This window comes from Alligator sinensis, unplaced genomic scaffold, assembly GCF_000455745.1.
Source record: "Alligator sinensis unplaced genomic scaffold, ASM45574v1 scaffold342_1, whole genome shotgun sequence".
In the NCBI taxonomy this organism is placed as follows: Eukaryota; Metazoa; Chordata; order Crocodylia; family Alligatoridae; genus Alligator; species Alligator sinensis.
In genome coordinates this window covers 211,225-230,405 of record NW_005842126.1, presented here as the reverse complement: position 1 = coordinate 230,405, position 19,181 = coordinate 211,225, and the positions used below count along the sequence as shown (strand labels likewise).

The following is a 19,181-nucleotide window of genomic DNA, read 5'->3' as shown; positions in this document are numbered from 1 at the left end:
GGGAGCTCCCCAGCTGCAGCCAGCCCCGGCTCTGGGGAACTGCTGCCAGCTGGCATCCCGGGCTGCTCCCAGGAGGCAGCTGGGATGCTGCAAGCCCTGCTCAGAGCAACCCAGGCTCCGTCACTGGCAGCAGCTTCCCGGAGCTGGGGCTGGCCGTGGCGTGCCAAGCAAAGTGGCCTCACATGCCACACTCAGCACACATGCCAGGGGTTGCCGACCCTTGGGCTAAACAATACAGCAGGTACTATTAAAGGCCTAGCTTTCAGGAGTTAGACAGCCTGTCTACAGTGAGCAAAAAGGTTCTTCCATGGATAAAACTGAGTAAGAGCAGACAAACGATACACCGCTGTAACTTACACTCTTGTACCTTTTCTCTTCACTCTCAAGGAATGACTTTACCGTGCAGTAGAGTAACTACATCAGTGTAAGGCAATAAATCATGTGTCTGCTCCACTTCTATCACAGAGTAAAATTAACTTACTCCAGAGTAAACATGTCCATACCATTAGAATATTAAACTATGTGGCTGTGTTTATTTAGGAAAGAAATCAAGAGTGCCAGGGAAAAAAATAACCTAGTTAAAACAGGTGTATATGTTTGGTCAACCAAAACACATGAGGATTTTACCTCACATTCGGGCATGCCAATAAAATGACAACCTTGATAAGCAGCAACAGCCTGTGGTAATGCCAAAGGATCTGCTAGTCCTGCAACAAGATCAAGTGACGGTACATTAAAATCAACAATCTACAAAAGAGGTGTCTAGCTACTAAATGGTTGGGGGCCAAATGCCCCATGGGCCACACCAGCAGGGCTGCATACCTGTGGACCACAGCAGCATAACCAGACAGGACCTGTGCCTCCTGGGCTGCAGAGACACCCCTGCTGCACTGTGTGGGCAGCCACTACACTTCTGCACCCAACCCCGCCCACCACCGCACTGTGCACACGTACAAGCATTCTCTCCCCCACCACCATGCACCAGTGTGGCCCCAGGCTCACTGTCAGCTTTATCACCTCACCCCCTGCAGCAGGGGTCGGCAGCAAAAACCAGAGGATGGAGGAGGAGCCTGGAGCCCCTAGTTCAGGGGTGGGCAAAATGTGATCCACGGGTCAGATGCAGCCCACCAGGCCATTCTATCTGGCCCACGGGGCCCCTAAAATTTTTTTTTTAATTAATATTTATCTGCCCCTGGCTGCCTGTCATGCGGGCCTCAATGGCTTGCCAAAACTCAGCAAGCGGCCCTCTGCCTGAAATAATTGCCCGCCCCTGCCCTAGCTGCTCTTGCAGCCAGAGAGAAGTGAGAAGTGGCAGTCAGGCAGGAGCCTGGGGTCCACATGCCACTAACTGGCCACCCTGATCCACTGTAAGCAGAGCATTTTGTCAATTATATTACCAAGTTGGCCACCTACTACTGAAAGGAAGGTTGCATGTGTATATTTCAGAATTACGTTGCAAATACCAGAATCTCAGATACTGGAACTGTGGGTAACATAAGGAGATGACTAATTCACATTCAACAAGACTTCAGGCAACTTATCCTTGACAGGTCCTGGATAAGTATTGTAGAGTCACGGTGCATAAGCCATCTATGTGCCTCAAAGCTGAGTGCCAGCTAGAGAGAGCTAAATTCTTCAAGTCAAGAAGAGTTGTTTGCTTAGCTTCTATAATAATCAGAAAATTGGAAATCTCTAAGACTTTGGATATTTGAGAACCTCAGAGCTTGTTTATTTAATAAAAGTATAACTTCTGTGGTCTCAAGTTGCAGCAACGGAAGTTTAAGTTAGATATTAGGAAAAACTCTCACTAGGAAGGTAGTAAAGGACTGGGACAGGCTACCCTGAGAGATTGTGGAATCTCCATCCTTGGAGGTTTTTAAGACCCGACTGGACAAAGCCTTGGCTGGGATGATCTAGTTGGGGATGGCCCCGCTTTGAGCAGTGGGTTGAACTATTTCAGCAGTTCTCAACCTTTTGCACCTTACATCCCACCTATGTCAGGTCAAAAAATCCTGGTCCCACCAGTTGGCGAGCTATCCCCCAGAGGCCTGTCAAAGAGTGGGGGGTCCTCAAAGGCCAGTTGAAGAGCAGGGCAGTACAGTAGTCATGAGCTTGTCATACTGGCTAAAACATTCCCATACATATAACGCTAATACATACCTATATCCTCACTTGCAAACCTCACCAGCCTTCTTGCCACATACAGTGGATCCTCGCCACCTTCAAGCATCCGGGCAAGCCAGTAGAGGGAAGCATTTTCATCTGAGCCTCGCATAGATTTATGAAGTGCTGATATGCAATTGTAATGCTCTTCACCTATTTAGAGAGAGAAAGACTATGGCAAAAGGCTATATGCAAGAATTTAAAATTGATGAACAAACAAAAGTCCTACTTTGAATAGTATTTGTTAGACTGCAACTATTAACATGGGAAGAGAGGGGTGGAGGGTGAAAGTCGCATTTCTAAGCCAAAATTGACCAACCCGGGAAACCTGGAGATGTATAGAAAGAAACTTATACAAGACAGTGGACAGTATGTCAGATATGAGCTTGCAGTGTTTTATGTCTAAATAAATAAATAAATAAATAAATAAATAAATCAAACCAACTTATCTTTTCAGTGAATAAACAGATGTAGTATATGTATTACATGGCCTGGAGGAAACAATTGGTATATGCAGCCTTGTACAACTGCGTGAAATTCTATACTCAGCAGCAGGCGTTTGCATTGCCAGAAAGACTCAGACAAGCTGACAGGAGCTCAGAGGAATAAAACAATGCGATTAAGTAAGGGACTGGAAGGACTTATGATTGAAATTTGATATGTATACATTGGCTGGCTAATGACTTCAGTGGGGGCACACAGGAGGAACAAGAGTTTCTTGCAATGCAAATGAGACTATGGAAAAGAAAGGAAAAGAGATAGTTTATATATGCATTTTTCCCCCCGTGACCCTGTATTTTGATTTCAATTGTTATATCTATATGTAAGCTTAGGAGAGGCTTTTGCTTAATTGTATTGGTTTCAACATTCCTCATTATCTGCATTTTATCCCTCCCACCCAAATGCCTAGTATGCTTTGGCTCTAGATGCCATAAATATAAAGTGCACTAGTAAGGCAACTGACTGCATACATGGTTATCTGTTACATTTCTTTTCCTCCTACAAAAAGATTTACAAATATATCAGAACATGTCATTAAAACTGCTAGGCACTGCATAATAAAAACTGTGCACATTAACTTGAGAACTACAGCCCAAAACTATTACCACTGGGGATTTGTACACGTTTGCACCGCAGCGTGATGCTTTTAAAAGCACCCAGCACTCCGATGCATGTATTTGCATAAATGGAAAAATGTGCATCAGCACTGAGAAAACAGCAGAAGCACACTTCCAAACTAAAACATATCAAAGGTGTAAAAAAGTTCAAAAGCACACCACTGCCATTTTCTCAGCGCTGACGCACATTTCGCCATTTATACAAATGCATGCAATGCAGCACCAGGCGCGTCAGCTTGCGGGCAGAACAGACTTGATTAATCAAGTCTGCTCTGATGCACAGGATCTCTGGCGTTTTGGAACAGACAAATGTATGCGTATAAACGCCCACTTATCTGATCTGATAAATGCTGACTCATCGCCTCTTAGGGACATCAATGGCAACAAGATTGGGACCCAAGTCTTTGGTTGTTATAATTATCATATATTTTATTCTTTCCAGATTTTAGGCTCACAAGTGTGGGTCTTTTGAAACATACAAGAATGCAGACATCTATTTTTAATAGTAGTCCACACAAAGAGCCCACTGATATGCAGTCATTATCATGCCAGCATAAACAGTGCGTCTATGCCCTGCCATAGCACTCAAGCTTTCAACTTCAGCTGGTATGTAGAAACTTAAGCAGCTGAACCTACATCATGCTTTTGGAAGAGACAGCTCATGGTATCTTAAAAGGAAGGAAGGCCTTTAAATATGTAGAAACTGGAAGGGCTTATAAAAAAATTGATGCGCATATATTGGCTGGGTAATGACTTCAATGGGGACACACTTGCCCTTTTTCCCCCTGGTCAAGTGCTTTCATGTGCCATTTAGGCATCTAAATCCCCTAAACTATACTATTATACTAATGTACAGTAGTATTAGTCTACTGCACATTAACCATCACAAAAAAGCATGTGATCATACTAACTGGCATTAGGGCAGCCTACTGCGCACTTATTTAATAATTCCTTTTGCAAGTACTAAATTTAATGCTCAGTAGACACTGCACATTAATGAATGTGTAGACATACCCAGAAACACTTAAATATACATACCACAGAGCAGGAGACTGCATTTTAAAATAAGAAGGAAATTATATAATTATGCGCACGCGCGCGCACACACATATATAATTCTCCATTTCCTTCCCCATAAAGTTACTTTTGTCATTCCGTATCTCAAAAAATTCGATTCGACTGGCCACCATGAACCACCCTACAACCCACATTTTTTTTTTTTTAACAGTTTGGACACTATCTAAGCCAGGGGCAAGCAAAATATGGCCCATCGGCTGGATCTGGCCTGCCAAGCAATTTAATCTGCGGGCTGGTGCCTACCAAATTCACTGCATCTGATCCAGCCCCAGGCTGCACCAGCTGTGCTTGCATGGCGCCAAGCCCTGCTCGCTTCCGTGGAGGTAGAGCACACTGCATTCCCACTCTTGCTTACAGGATAGCGCTGACCCTGGTCCCGCAGGTAGGAAAGTGGCGCCTGGCAGGGGGTAGAGGGAGTGGCAGCAGTGGTAGGCAGGAAGCAGCAGCAGCAGTGGGCAGTCAGGAGGGAAATAGGGAAGCTGCAGGGAAGGGTGGCAGCGGTGGCAGACGGAGGAGTGGCAGCAGCTGGGTGAGAGCTGGTGAAGCTGGTGACCCGGCCCTACTCACCACCACACATGGGTCATAGGAAAATGGTGGGGAGCCCTGCACTACAGCTGGAATAGCTCTGGCCCTCTCCCTGCCGCCCTGGATGAGCCCCATGACCTGGACCACCAGCTTCATCGTGTGGGGCTTCCCCTGGCAGCGCAGGTCTCGGGCACAGGAGATCCATGCAATGGAACCAGCGGGCCTACCACATGCAGTCCTGGGGCTTGCCAGGACCATGCACTGCTGCGGGGCTCCACCTGTCGTGGGCTGTGAGCACCCTGAGATTCCACCGCCTGTTGTTGCTGCTGGCAGCCAAGGCAACGTGCAATGATGGCGGGGCATGTTTTGTAAAGGGGGTCCCACAGGCACACCCCACTATACACATGCATCCACTCTCCCCCACACCCACCTAATACCACACATGTACCCATACCACCCCCCCGACACCCCTCTAGCCACCCTCCCTCTCCGCACACCCCACTGCCCCCACAAACCTCATACCCACCCACACCTTATTATTCAAATGTATACCTACGCATTATTATTCAAATGTATTGAGCTTTGACTCATATCAGAGTTTTCCATAATGCTAAGCACCATACAACAATCCAAAAGGACAGTCCCTGCCCTTTTGAATCAAAGGAAAAGCTTGTCAGCCTACAGATAAGGGATGGACAGCAAACAGAAAAAAAAACAGAACAACAGGGCTGACGAGATTTTTTTCATCTTGAACTTAATTGAAAGAAAGAATGTAAAACCTGTTTCTAAACAACCATGCATTCATGGACTCTGCTTCTTCATGAAGTATGAAAGAATTTAATAATTTGAGAATATTTCTAAGGTAACAACCATATCTCAGACTAAATGAATTCAGAGACTGAAAATGCATTAACCCAAGCTAGGGTTTCCTTATGTTTTATCTTTGATATCTTTTCAGTTAAATCAACATTAATAGTACATAAAAAAAAAAAAAAAAAAAAAAAAAAAAAAATCAGATGACCACATACACAAAATACTTACCATGGAGCAGCTGAAGTACAGCAAGGCCCCACCCTTTTTAACTCTTTAAATGTGTTTAACCCTTCTGATTTGTTTGTGGGTCCCCGCACTCAATCAAACAGAATACAAGACACTTCATGGGATAGAATCATAGAAAATTAGGGTTAGAAAGGACCTCAGGAGGTCATCTAGTACAACCCCTTGATCAAAGCAGGACTATCCCCAACTAGATTATTCCAGCCAGATAGGGAGAAAGTACATTTTAGAAGAAGTATAATCCAAGGTACACCTAGTGGAGACAAGATTTTCATAGTGCAAATCCACATCCAAAAAAGTCAACCAGGTAAATGGCATGAATCTGAGCATATATGAACTTAGAATAAGGAAATAGTTAAGCTGTCTATATTTGAACCAGTCGTTGAGAGAGAGGCATGCTATGGCAATGGATGCCTTCCAAGAAGACAAATCAGACATAGGACTGGAATTTATGTGTATAGGCGGGACCTGAGATGTTCGGAATTTCAGAGTATCGGGCCACAAAGAAAGAACAAACTGACAAAAGGTGGAGAAACTGGATGTAACACTGAGCCTAACAAGTGAATTCTGACATTTCCCTAGTCACAGCTACAAATTCTTGTCTATCTCCAACTCAATTCATTACTATTTTTTTGTCTCCTGTCCTGTATCTTTTGCCTCCCTCCTTTTTCAATCAGAGCTGCTGGGTTGGGTGACCTTTGCCCAAAAATTGCTTTCATGGCCAGCATTTTCTCTTCATTTGTAACAGGAAACTTGAAAGCATCATATAAAATTTAAAAATAAACCCTACAAATCTCTCATCACGGTTTCAAGTAGTGACATAATTAAAGATAATCCAGCATATTTGATCTCTGGAAAATTAAGTCAACCCATTTTCCAAACATTTCTTAGCTTAATCATTAGAGGCTAAGATTCACAGTCACTCAACTATTACCAAAGCTCTAGCATATAAACACAAGGAAACTCAAGTAATCCTTAATATTAAATCTGTAATTCCCATCACTACTGCATAGAATGGTACAAATGGACAGTGTTTGTGACACACAATGGTGCAAAGTCATGAATTTAGTAAGAGCAGGTATCAAATTAGAAATCCCTTCACACCATTATGTATGTCAAGTTGTATATGTGTAAACTACAAAATGCATTACCTTATAAAGAAATTCTAAAAATAAAGTGAACTGTTCAGATCCTTTAACCAGTATTTTGTTTGAGAGCTTTGGGACTTCCAAACAAAATGAGAACACCACTGAAGATTTCCAACTTCCCCCAAAATGAAACTATACATACATATTTTCAAAACCACAACAAAGTGAAGTGCTAAATATTTTTTCCACCACATCTGAGAGTATCTAATGACCTGTGTACTGGCCAAAATTAACTATTGTTTACTGGAAAATAAGAGATCCAACATTGATTCACAATGTCATTTCTGGATTCCAGGTCAGACATTTTTAATCCTCCATAATAATTACAATAAAATACAAACTGTAGAGTCCAACTAGTTCAATATGTTAAAGAGGTACTGCACTGCTCTAAAGTATGCTTCTCATCTCATTAGACACGCTTTCTCTCCCTATACTGCTAAATATGAGAGGGATCCTAGCTAGAGGGGAAAAAAGTTCCAGGGCATCTTGGTGTATAAAAGGTTGGCACGGTCGGCATTAAAGATAAAGAAATTTACTAGTGCTGTAAGAGAAAGTAGTCTTGTTACGTTAAAGGGGACAATACCACTTCAGAGCGTCTATTTTCTGTATTGTGTATTAAAATGTCTGTATAACTTTAAAAAGGTATACTGGTTCTTTAGAAAGTATCATCCTAGCCAAAGCAAAGCCCTGGAACAATACATTCAAGATGAACTATTTAAAGCTGAAAGTTAAGTAATGTATTTAACTGATGTACTTCCCAGGGACATGCGGCATTTACTATTCCCCCCACCCCATCTACTTAACGCCACCATTCCACCCTCAAGATCTTACAACCTATTCAGTAAGCAGCCACCCTCCACCTGTCCTCACCCACAGATTTCTTTGGTAAAGATAGCAGGGTTCTTCCATAGCAGCTCACATGAGAAGCAGACCTTGTCTGGACTACAACTACCTGCTATCTGCATTTCAAGTTGAATCTATTAGGCCTTACATTGTATCTCTCACCCAAGAGGCTGTTTCTCCAGGGCTCAGGGAAGAACTAGAAAAGAAGGAAGAAGACTGTCACGCACACTGGAAACGCTTAAATCCTGGTGGCCTTCTGAAGCCAGTGCTCAGGAACCAGGGTAGGATTCTGAGCACGTGTTTCACAGATTGTGGTTTCTACCCAACCTACTAACTTCCACAGCAGATAGTGACCTAAAGGCTTTTATTTTCCTGAAGGCATGTACTGCTGCTCCCTGCTGAGAACAGCATGCTGATTTATTACACATGATGTGCTTTTGAGAAATCAGGAGACATTTAAAAAAATAAGGTTAATAAACAGCAGCACAAGTCTAAACAATTCATCTGAAAGGGGAAGCATGCTCTGTGACAGATGTGAGTATATGCAAGCTACTCCCTACTTACATGATCCTCATAATTTGAAACAACATCTACAGAATCAGACCATTTTGGAATGCCTCAAGTGAATGACAGCATCGACTGTCAACTATGGCCACACATCTATCACCATTTCGGGTTTAAATAGCTTCCTACTGGCTCTAGATAGAGAAGAGATTTCTGTCACAGAAGTTGAAGGTCAGTGACAATATTCTCCACCGTGGGTAGCTTGAGTGTAAACCAACATAATCTCATAAAAATCTATTCTGAATTGTCCCAAAAATACACTTTACTCAAAGAGCTGTGAAAGAGAGAAGAAAAAAAACCCAAAACACCTCAATTTGATTCTCATTTGTGGGAGCCAGTAGTTATAGCGTAAAAAAAGCTGGGAGATGAGCCTGTTTGACTGAAGATGTAGCTAGGGATGCCACTGATGGCCTTTTTGGTGGGGAAATGAATCCAGACCCTCTCTAAAGGTAAAAAAAAAAAAACTCTTCAAGACTCATTTTTAAACCCAAACCAGCTAAAACAAATCATTCATATTAACGTGTCATTCATATTTGTATTAAATGATGTAACCTTCAGTTATTAAATTATGTAGTTCTTGCTGGATAGCACTACCTTGAGAGCTGCTAATTTACATGCTCACCTGCTCGGTCATAAAGGATATGAGACCGTTGTAGTCCTTCCTTCACATGCTCTTCTGTTATAAGAACTGTATCTGCAGGATACTTGTGCATACTATTTTGATGAGAGCTTTTTCCTGCAGTTAATCTGGCCTGAACAGCCAGCTGGAGTCCATTCAATCCAGTCCTTGCATCACCATCACAGAGGTAGGCAAGAGTATGGAGAGCTTTCTCCTCTATGCACACTGGGGACCTGCAACACAATCATTCCACATCATTTCCCTTTTCAGATTGCACTTGTGCATAATAATACACCATGAAGCAAAGTAACATTTCTGTACAGGGTTCATGCAGAAGCAGCTGGATTTAAGGTTTATCTTTAACTCATGACATTCTGTTTAAGTTTTGGAGGGACCTGGTGAACAGTATGTGACCTATGTGCTACGTGCATGCAGCACCTAAGTACAATGGCACATGTTCAAACTGAACAGGGAGTTTTCAGCTATCCCTTAACTTCCTTGTTTTTTAAAATCAGTTGGAACAATTTAATAGAAGTTTAGGATGCATTTAAGACTTATTCTATCTACCTCATAGGAGTATTAAGAGGCATCAAAGGACTTTACTCAATCAAAATTTAATAAAACATTTTAAGATCCTTAGATGGAAGGCATGTATGAAATGTAACTGCCAAAGTAAGATGTATTATGTAATGAATATAAACTTTGAAACTATTGTCAACAAAGGGAACTGCCACAAGGTGGCCGCAGATAGTACGGCTGTGCGAAATTTCACCAAATGTTTCATTCTGAAGCTGTTTCGAAGCGTTTTGAGCTTGAAACAGCGAAATTGAAACAAAATAAAAAGCTTTAAAACAGCTTCAAAATGAAATGAGGACACTTGAAACATTTTGAAATGTTTCAAGTTTCAAAGCAGCCCAGTGGCGGTAGGCACGGGAGAGCCAGGGCTGCACTCTGAGCGGCTCCGTAGCCCCATGGAGCTCAACCTGGCAGGGAGTGCAGCCCTGGCTTTCATCACCTCCCGCCCCCAGATTTGTGCACCAGATGAGACAAGGCTGTCTCTGGCCCATGGGACCAGCAGCAGCATGAATCTTCCCCAATGCTGGGCATGTCCTAGGTGGCAGGGCAGCCTCCTGTCATCTGGCATGCAGACCTGGGGGCTCTCACCCCCAGGAGGAGCCCTGCAACCCTCCCAGGGGTGCAAGCCCCCAGATCTGCGCGTTGGATGAGAGGAAGCTGTCACTGCCAGCAAGTGTCAGTTTTCCTTTGAACAGTTTGAGGTGCAGTTTCCCAGAACCTTCTGCACCCATCTCCTTGAAATCTGGCAGGCTTCATGCCCTCGGAACAAGCTACCATCCCTGCAATTCTCATCCGAATCAGGCAAGAAATGACAACGTTTTAGATATTTTCATGATTCCCCATTATAGCCTACGGGTGAAACGTCGAAACGCATTGAAACAGCGAAACTGCTTCAATGAAACAAAACGGAACAGTGCTTTGAAACAAAACAAAATGAAACACTGTCCCTTCGAAACGGCAAAACGAATATCGAGATGAAACAATGGTGTTTAGCACGGCCCTAGTACTTAGGACATTTTTCAAAGAATTTAAAGTTTGCTTCATTGTGGGTAAGTATCTTAGACAACATAAAAGAGCTTAATGAGCTATGCGACTCAGAGCCACAAGTGTACGAATAAAACTAAGATAAGGGGAGGAAAGCCATTAAAATGCATACAAGTTATGGTACACAGTGTCATGCTGCACTCACACTAAGTACATTGAGAGAGAAATTCCAGGCACAGAAAAGCTCATAATCTACAGAAACAAGACAAAAAAGAACAGGAGGAGAAAGGGATGCACCAAGAAATAAAGTGACCTGCCCAAGGCCACACAGTAGGTCAGTGGCAAGGTTGAGAATACAACCCAGATCTCTCAACTCTTCATCTAGTGCCCTGTTCATACTGCCTCCCACTTACTGGATACTGATGTTTACATACTGTTGTTAATTTGATCCTCAGATTTTAATTATGTAGACCAGAGATTAACAGATGGAGGATATACCCAATTTATTTCAATAGGCAGAAGCTACTATAGTTAGAAAGGCAGCATATACAATATAGCTATGCCATTACCACCCTGGACTGAAAAAATTCAGCAGTTACATCCCTTAACTGGGAATCAATGTGTGAAGATAGAAGTAAGACATTCTTACTGGACATCCCAGTGCTCTAGATAATTCAGGATTTACTCACAGCTCTATACCGTTTACTGGAAGATTTATTGCTATCATCATTAATAGTGTACAAAGAAGCTAGCCATCAACACCAGAATTTCTAGACACACTAATCTACTAATCTTTATTATTTGGTGTGGTTCTTTATTGGGGTTGTGATAAATAATTTTAGTTAAGAGTGCAGCAGCTGTGAGTAGCTCTGAAATTACAGGTACACTAGCAGCAGTAATCTATTTTGTCCTCAGCTAGCCAACAGCAGTGCAGAATGCCAACACTAGACCCATAAACATTTTTTGTTGTTGTCTTTCATACTCAACGCATGCTGTTTGGTCTCATACAGGAGGCACATTTTTTTTGCTGAAGTGACAGCACATGTATACCCTCTGCTTCAATTTTCCTTTCTTTCATGAGGAATTTGTATTCAATACGTAAGACAACACTAAACAGGTGCTGCAAATGCCTCAAGGATGCAGTGTGAAGCTTAGGAACTTTCCTGCTCCCAAATGAGGAGGAATGTTAGCAACAGAGACTAGTCAATCTGTGTATTCTCCTACCTGTTCATACTCTTGAAACAGTTTTTTAATGCAGGTTCCCAAACCAAGGGCCATGATCCCAAGTGAGGTCATGAGCCCAGTAACCACATTTCCAGGGCTTACAAGCTGATCAGAAGTGGGTTTAGACCTGCGAAGACTAGAAATTGCTGGTATAAAAAGAACCCCACAGGGCCACATCTTGGGCACACCACAAAGGCACACCACATACTCTGCAGGCTCCATACCCTTTACGCAGAATAGCCATTACATTTTCCTGTCAAGGGACATCCTCTTCCCTCACAGGTATTTGTGACAGTCAGGAATGGCATAACTATCACATAGATACCTAGCTTTTCTAAGAGAAGGTTCCAACAGCGTAGATGAGAGGCAGCTGTATGTACAGTACACTCACTGTACATGTACATCCGTCTCTCTAAAAGCAAGTATCAAGATTCATCCTTCAGTGCTACAGTTGGTCACTGGTATTTGTTATGAGTTTTGAAACAAACCAGTAAATGCCCAATTGGTTGTATCTGGATAAAAGGATATTTTTAAAGCACTGCAGTCAGTGCAGGCACTTATGATACCACAACTGTTTATATCACTGGAGAGCAGGGGCAAATCATGCTGGATATTTGAAAAACGAAACGCTTTGGACTTCCAGTCTGGAAGATGAGTGAAGAGGATTCACAGATGAGATCCTAAGGACTAGGCACTTAGCTTGATTTTTTAAAAAGTGCAGGAAGTACTTCAGGCTTCTTATTCTGCCAATGCTAGTTAAATCTCACCTTGTATCCAGTGGCCCAGACACACAATTAGGACTCAAATGAGCTGGTAAAGACAGCAGATCCCCATTTACTATGTTTGTTAAGAGCCAATTTCAATCAGACCTTAACCTGGTTGAAACCTACAGAGCTTATTGAAGTTGTAACAGCTAAATAAATACATAACACAACAACAGAGCTGAATTATACCTTTTGTTTGCTGCTGACTCATGGCATGGAACTTAACTGCTTTGCACCTCACTTTATGAAATAAGTGATTATACTTGCTCTATTGTAATAACAGAAATAATAATCCTTGTTTTTCTTTGTATAGTGTTTTGAAATCAATGCAGCTTTATAGGTTTTCAGTAGCATTATTTACATTAAAAGCAACATTATGCCAAAGTTGACCCAACAGTCACTTTAAATTCCAAAATTTCAAATGGAACTTCTGCAAATTCAAACTCTACTGTAAGTCAAGTTCTTACTTCACCTCCATTATTGTTTATTATGAGCTAATGACATTTGCTATTTTACTTGGAAAGATCAAATAATCACCATTTCAAAGAGCTTACTAATAATTAAGTTCACCCAGTCCATTGCAAAATTATGTATGGTTCACTGGTAAATCCCAAAAGTAACCCAGGGGCAGTGTTCTCTCTATTTTCAGGAAAAAGTATTTCAGAAGCCATTAACAAGATTTTAAAACAGGGCACTAAGAGCATAGGCAAGGAAGTAAGGGAAAAGAGCTTCAAAAAGGTGTGCACATAAAAAATTAGAAATATATACACTATTCTTCCCCAGATATGCTTAAAAACTTTTTTAAAATCCACGTTTATTTTTAAAAAATACTATTATTGCATACAAAACCCGAGATAAAACAGACATAAGTGAAGAAGGTACTGTGCATGGAAAAGTCCTGTTTATGATACAGGACAGTCAATCTTTTCAAGTACACATTCACACACAAAACCTCAATATAAAAAGAACATGCTTCCTGGTGGAAAAATGTTAATTCGGGAAGCGCATCTTTTGGTTTTTTATGTTTTAAGAATTTATACTGTATTTAAGAGAATACTTTAGCAGTAAACCAGGGACACCAAATTATAGTTTCATTTATAATGCATTTGCTAACTTTGTTTCAGCAAGCAAGATCCTATCTGACATTCATAAGTTTGGATCCATTCTTAACCTTTAGACTATTACTCTTATTCTACCTGCCTTCAGGGCTTCAAGACAGGAATACCACTCTTCTTTTTTGATGCATCAGCAAGTTCATGCTCATTTAGTATTTTGGTTGTTTCCAACATTAAACACAGGACATAATGGATGTTCTGCACCCAGAGATACTTGGGAGACAAAATATAAACAAAAGGAACAGATACCATGAAATCTATTACCCACTGAATATCAATGTGGTATACTGACTGAAGTGAAGGAAAACTACAGCCAGAGGGCAATTGTTTTTACAAATGCGAAGCCATGACAATATTTCCATCACAGAACCCATTTAAATCCCAGCATGAGCTCCTGTATTGATCCAAATCCAAGATAACTTTGAATTTCAGACAACCTCCCAATAATTAGATTCTACACATGGAAAGTGACAAATTTGTTATAATTTTCCATGTATACAACATAATTATTGCAGGGTCATCTTAAATTCATCCTTCCCACTGCTCCAGTGGAGAAAGCAGTGGCAGGGGGGCAGGCGGTGGGGGCAGTGGGCCTTCTACTCCCTCCCAAACACACACACTTGTTTCCCCTGCTGCTACTGCTGGGCCAGGACCAGACCTGGAGCCACGTGTCCCATGCCCTGGGTCAGATCCAAGCCCTAACACATAGCAGTCAGGGGGAAGAGGCTATGGAGGGTTGAAAGCTTCGGAAGCAGGCACCAGGAGGCCAGAAGGCTGCGACCCTGGCTCCAACCATGAGCCTGGGCCAGGGCTGCAGTCGGAGCCACAGCAGCTGCCTGCCCTCACCTCGTATTCAAATCCAAGAGAAGCTGCACCCCCTCCCCCCCGCCATGTAGAATAGGGAGAAAAAACTTTGAGTAAATATGGTATTACTCAAAACTGCTGTCAAGCTAAATTCTGAGGGGTACATCAAATGGTGAAAGAAACACGGCAGGTGTGAGGAGTCTAAGTGAATGTAAACTATATGCAGGAGAGCTGGAGGAGGAAATAATAGTAAAAAAAGAATCAACGAACACTAGGGCATAAATAGTCCTTAATGTGTAATTGAATACGTTTTTCAAACCCTGAACAAGTGGCACCAGCTTAGACTCCCTTCTCAATAGGGAGCCATATCATAACATCGATTTTTAAGCACACATTTCTCTAGGACTAAATTAGTCCTCTATAAAACATGGAAAGGCAAAACAGGGAGCTTTGACTATGTTACAATACATTTGAACCTCAACTCCTGTGTCTGCAGAAGAGTTGGAGGATATATTTCAATAAGCTTTCTAAAATGACACACAAGGCTTGAGACCAAAGGAAAAAAGGTTTAATCAACACAATTATTATAGACTATAAAAACCAGCACCACGTAGGTGAAGGTTGAGTCCATCCATAGCATAACATTGCTTGGGAAACTAAAGGAGATTTTCACCAACTGAGGATCTAGTCTTCATTGTGTCTGCAGAGAGGACATTCTCTTAGGCCATGCCCAGACGAGCACGGCTGTGCGGTATGCGGTGTTCTCTGTGCTGCAAGGTAGCAGCATGGGGTGGGAGGAGTTGACCCCAGGAGATCCTGGGTTCAAAAAAACCTGTGCCAAAAAAAAAAAAAAGTGGGGTAGCACACACCGGGACAACATGTGCTACCCAAAACCAGAGCCTGGTCAGCTCTGAGCTCATCCAGGTTCTGAACACCAGGATTGCTGCTGCAGCCCCAGGACCCCAGGTATGGCTGCCAGGGCCTCCTCAGTGCTGGCCTCAGCCTCCCCTACCCCACCTAGGGTAACCTGCCACATGCCAGAGGGCACGTGGCACAGGTGTTCCCCGGGGACAAGTAGCAAAGCTATTAGGTGTGCCGCTGCTTCTTTTCCCCAGGGAAATAAATGTCCATGCATGTGGCCTTAGTGTCCAAAAGGAACACTGTGCATTATATCAAGAGTATCTAATGAAATGAGACCAAACAGTACACACATTTGTTAATGCAGTGTCCCATACATTGAAATGGGGAATTCTCCTTCAAAGAAAAGAAAACAAAAGAAATGGAACCCTGAATCCCCTGCGACTGTACCTAAAGCTATTGAGGCCTGTGCATTTATTCCCCAGAAGATCATGAGGAACTATCAGGTGGTTGAATCTAATCCTAGCTGTATTTTTGCAGTGGGAAGGAAAAGAAGACTGCTGCGATTGCTGATGGAGGAGAATGACAGGCAGAAATAAGATGAAAGCGGCTGGAGTGGGAGGAACGAGGAAAGAAGGATTTGCTTGGAACACAGAAAACCAAACCAGATGTAAGGGACAATATGGACTGAAGGGAAGTGGATAAAAAAAGTTTTTTTAACCACCACCACCACCCCCAATATTTGTCAATAGCAGATGACAAGCAGACTATGGCAGGAAACAAAAGAAAGGGAAAAACCTTTTCAAAGCTTGATTTTTATCTGTACTTTTAAAACATCAGGTCTCATTTTTTTCCATTACTGAGAGAATTCTGGCACTGAAATAGTCAGACAGTGTTTGCCAGACTTCTTTTAACTCTTTGATTAAGCAACACGTTTTGCTACTTAAATCATCCCTGACTAGTGGAAGGTTACAGAAAGGGCTTATGTTTCGCTTGACTCTCCCTAGAAAATACAACTATGCCTTGTACTTTAATCCCATACAAAAAGGAGAGTGTTGGAAGCCCAGTCGGGGTGTAGCTGCAAACACAGCTGCGCTATTACATTAACACTGACATGCAGCAGTGCCTTCCTCCAACATATCCCAGTGCAGTATAAAAGCTGCAAGCGGGTAAGCAATGTCAGGCATGATGCCCTAAATAAGGTAACAGAAGCCCCTCATTCAGTGCCCTAACATGTACAATCTAGTTAGGAATTTCATGTTGTGTGATAAAACTACAAGACAAAATGCATTCCCTAGTGGTATTTCTTGCTCAGCGCTTAAACTGGTACTCCTGTACCGTCACTCATTTTATATGACGGATTTTAATTTTGATATGCAAGAACTACTGGGAAAGCAACTGAAATAACCCACATGAAATTAAAGCTACATTGTGTATTATTTTGATTCATTAGTTGCCCATTTAAAAAATGATAAATAGAAAATAACTTTGATTGTGGGGAAGAGACAGGAAAATATTATAATAAATATGAAATCCAGAGGGAAATTCCACAGTAGTTTTTCCAAGTTCTCTAAAATACTTTTGTGTGCTTTTATTTCAATTGGCTTAATTTTGACAATTAGAAGAGGGATTCATGAACTATTTTTTAATATGTTATTTGCTTCACACAGTAAAAGAAAAAAAATTCCGTGGCATGGAGTTAATTTGCAGTATAAGGTTACAGCCTTTTTTTTGCTTGGTGGACCTAAGATAAGTAACAGGGATGTCCTATCCACCATTTCACAGTAATATGATGCTTTCACAACCAATAACAAAAAGTTATTGGCTAGAACAGGCTTCCAAAGCAAATCTTCAGCTGCATAACAGATTTACATATCCTATGGATGAGTCAGAAGCTACCAATCCAAGTATAAAACACTGTCCTAATCCAGACAGCAGGATAATTTTTTGAATGCACCAGCAATTGATGCTTTGTATTCCCTCTCTTCCTATGCAGCTACTTCTGTTCTTTACCATTAGAAGTGGCTAATATTTTTCCCCACCCCCACAACACTTTCTCCCTCAAGCAGTCTGTCAACAGTTCCTTCGGGTTGTCAGTGTTAACACACTGCAGTCCCTCAAGTACTTACTCAGAGTTCTTGCTATCATTGCCACTTGCAGAGTCAGTGTGTTGTTCATCCTGGCGTACAACCTGGATCCCCAGGGACCTGACAGCCCGCATCAGAATTGCTTCCATCGCCTCCACTGAGATCTTCTCAAGAACAATAACACGACATCGACTCAGAAGAGCAGAATTCACCTGGAAGGAAGGGTTTTCTGTGGTTGCCCCAATCAGCGTCACAGTTCCGCACTCAACGTGAGGAAGAAAAGTGTCCTGAATATGGGAGGCAAACAAAAGAAAGTGACCCCAGGCAGTGACAACCTGAAGAATACTGGGTAAGTAGGTTATATGGAATATGGTTATATGGCATTTTCAAGTATATTTTTCATGTGTTGCAGTTCTCCAGATTTCCAGGTGATACACCCCATGACTCACTAATAAGGCAGCTCAGCTACCAGCTTCCTGAGTGAATTCATTTCATTCACACTGTACATGTGTGGTTGATCTTTTTAATAACTTGTGTTTTCACCAAAAATGAACACACTGCTGAAAACAACAGCATTGGGAAAGGGCAGGTTATTGCGGTTTACTCATGTGACTGTAGGTTATTCTTTGGCAGATAGCAGGTACTGTGAAGAACTGCCCAAATGGAAAAGTTCAAAAGAATCTAACGAACGGTAAGGTTAATTCTGTAATTCTTTGTACCAGGCTTTGGAATTGTAAGAGATTCTACAGAAAGGCTCAAGGAACTACAGAAACAGAATAGCAGTTTCTAAGATATTTTACAGGTTTTAAGAACAAATATATAGAAGCATACTTCAACTGGTTTCATGCCAATCCGTTTCTGGAGAACTTTTCCGTGTCTGAAATTTCCTAACTGCAGTACATAATTAAAGCTTCCATGAATAAAGGAAATGATGCATAAGAAGGAAAAAAGCACAGTGTGTGATGATGTATTATCCCTAAACAATTTTATGATTTCTCTCTCCTCACCACACACACACAAAAAATGAAAACAGGTATGCCTGCTGTGTTGCAGAACAATGCAACATTATCACTGTGAAAAAGGTTTCTCTTGGTGGGGAGAGGTCTACCAGATAAGAGAAACATCATTGTTTTGTACAGAGGTTCACTTCAGGCAAAATGACATGTAACAGAGGTTTTTTCCCTGCTGCTCAAGTGGTACAATACCTGCTGAGCTTTATTGAAACGGTGAATTTCATCAATAAAGAGAATGGTCTTCCTTTTGAAGAGCCTCTTTTCATTCTGGGCTTGGTTGATGACCTCTCTGACATCAGTTGTCTTAGCACTTGTTGCTGATAACGTCACAAACCTTATGCCATTTTTCTTGCTGTTTTTGGCTATGATGTGTGCAAGTGTAGTCTAAAAGAAAGAAGAGAGGTAGCTTTTAGAAAAGATTGTAAATGCAGAAATTACTTGTCTAAGGAAAAGGAGCAAAGAGGACAACCATATATTCTGGACTTAGCAACCATGTCAACACTTTAGAGAATAAGATGTTTTGGTTCATTTTGTTCTAGCATAGGGCAGACATTAAAATATTCTGCTACCATTATCTGCCAGCTCCTGTCATGCACTTCACAGGACTGCACTAAAAGTGTAAGACATACTTTGGTATAAGGGT

The 19,181-nt window shown here is 41.9% G+C and overlaps 2 protein-coding genes across 3 annotated transcripts in view; one reads left to right on the top strand and one right to left on the bottom strand.

The window, feature by feature from the left end:
- The window catches only part of LOC102383867 (ATPase WRNIP1), a 20,020-nt gene extending 2,214 nt beyond the window's left edge, over nucleotides 1-17,806 (bottom strand). Inside the window, exons 1-4 of the mRNA XM_025205725.1 lie at nucleotides 17,568-17,806; nucleotides 9,117-9,346; nucleotides 2,161-2,316; nucleotides 628-707 (exon numbers count right to left, since the gene is read on the bottom strand). Of these exons, the coding sequence (XP_025061510.1) occupies nucleotides 628-707; nucleotides 2,161-2,316; nucleotides 9,117-9,346; nucleotides 17,568-17,674 (573 nt within the window). The 5' untranslated portion in view covers nucleotides 17,675-17,806. The remainder of the gene's footprint in view (nucleotides 1-627; nucleotides 708-2,160; nucleotides 2,317-9,116; nucleotides 9,347-17,567) is intronic.
- Nucleotides 17,744-19,181, top strand: part of MYLK4 (myosin light chain kinase family member 4) — a 96,980-nt gene continuing 95,542 nt past the window's right edge. Inside the window, exon 1 of one of the 2 annotated variants that reach the window (XM_025205723.1) lies at nucleotides 17,744-17,874. In XM_025205723.1, coding sequence (XP_025061508.1) covers nucleotides 17,819-17,874 — 56 coding nt within the window. In that variant the 5' untranslated portion in view covers nucleotides 17,744-17,818. The remainder of the gene's footprint in view (nucleotides 17,875-19,181) is intronic. The other variant, XM_025205724.1, reaches the window with a different exon arrangement.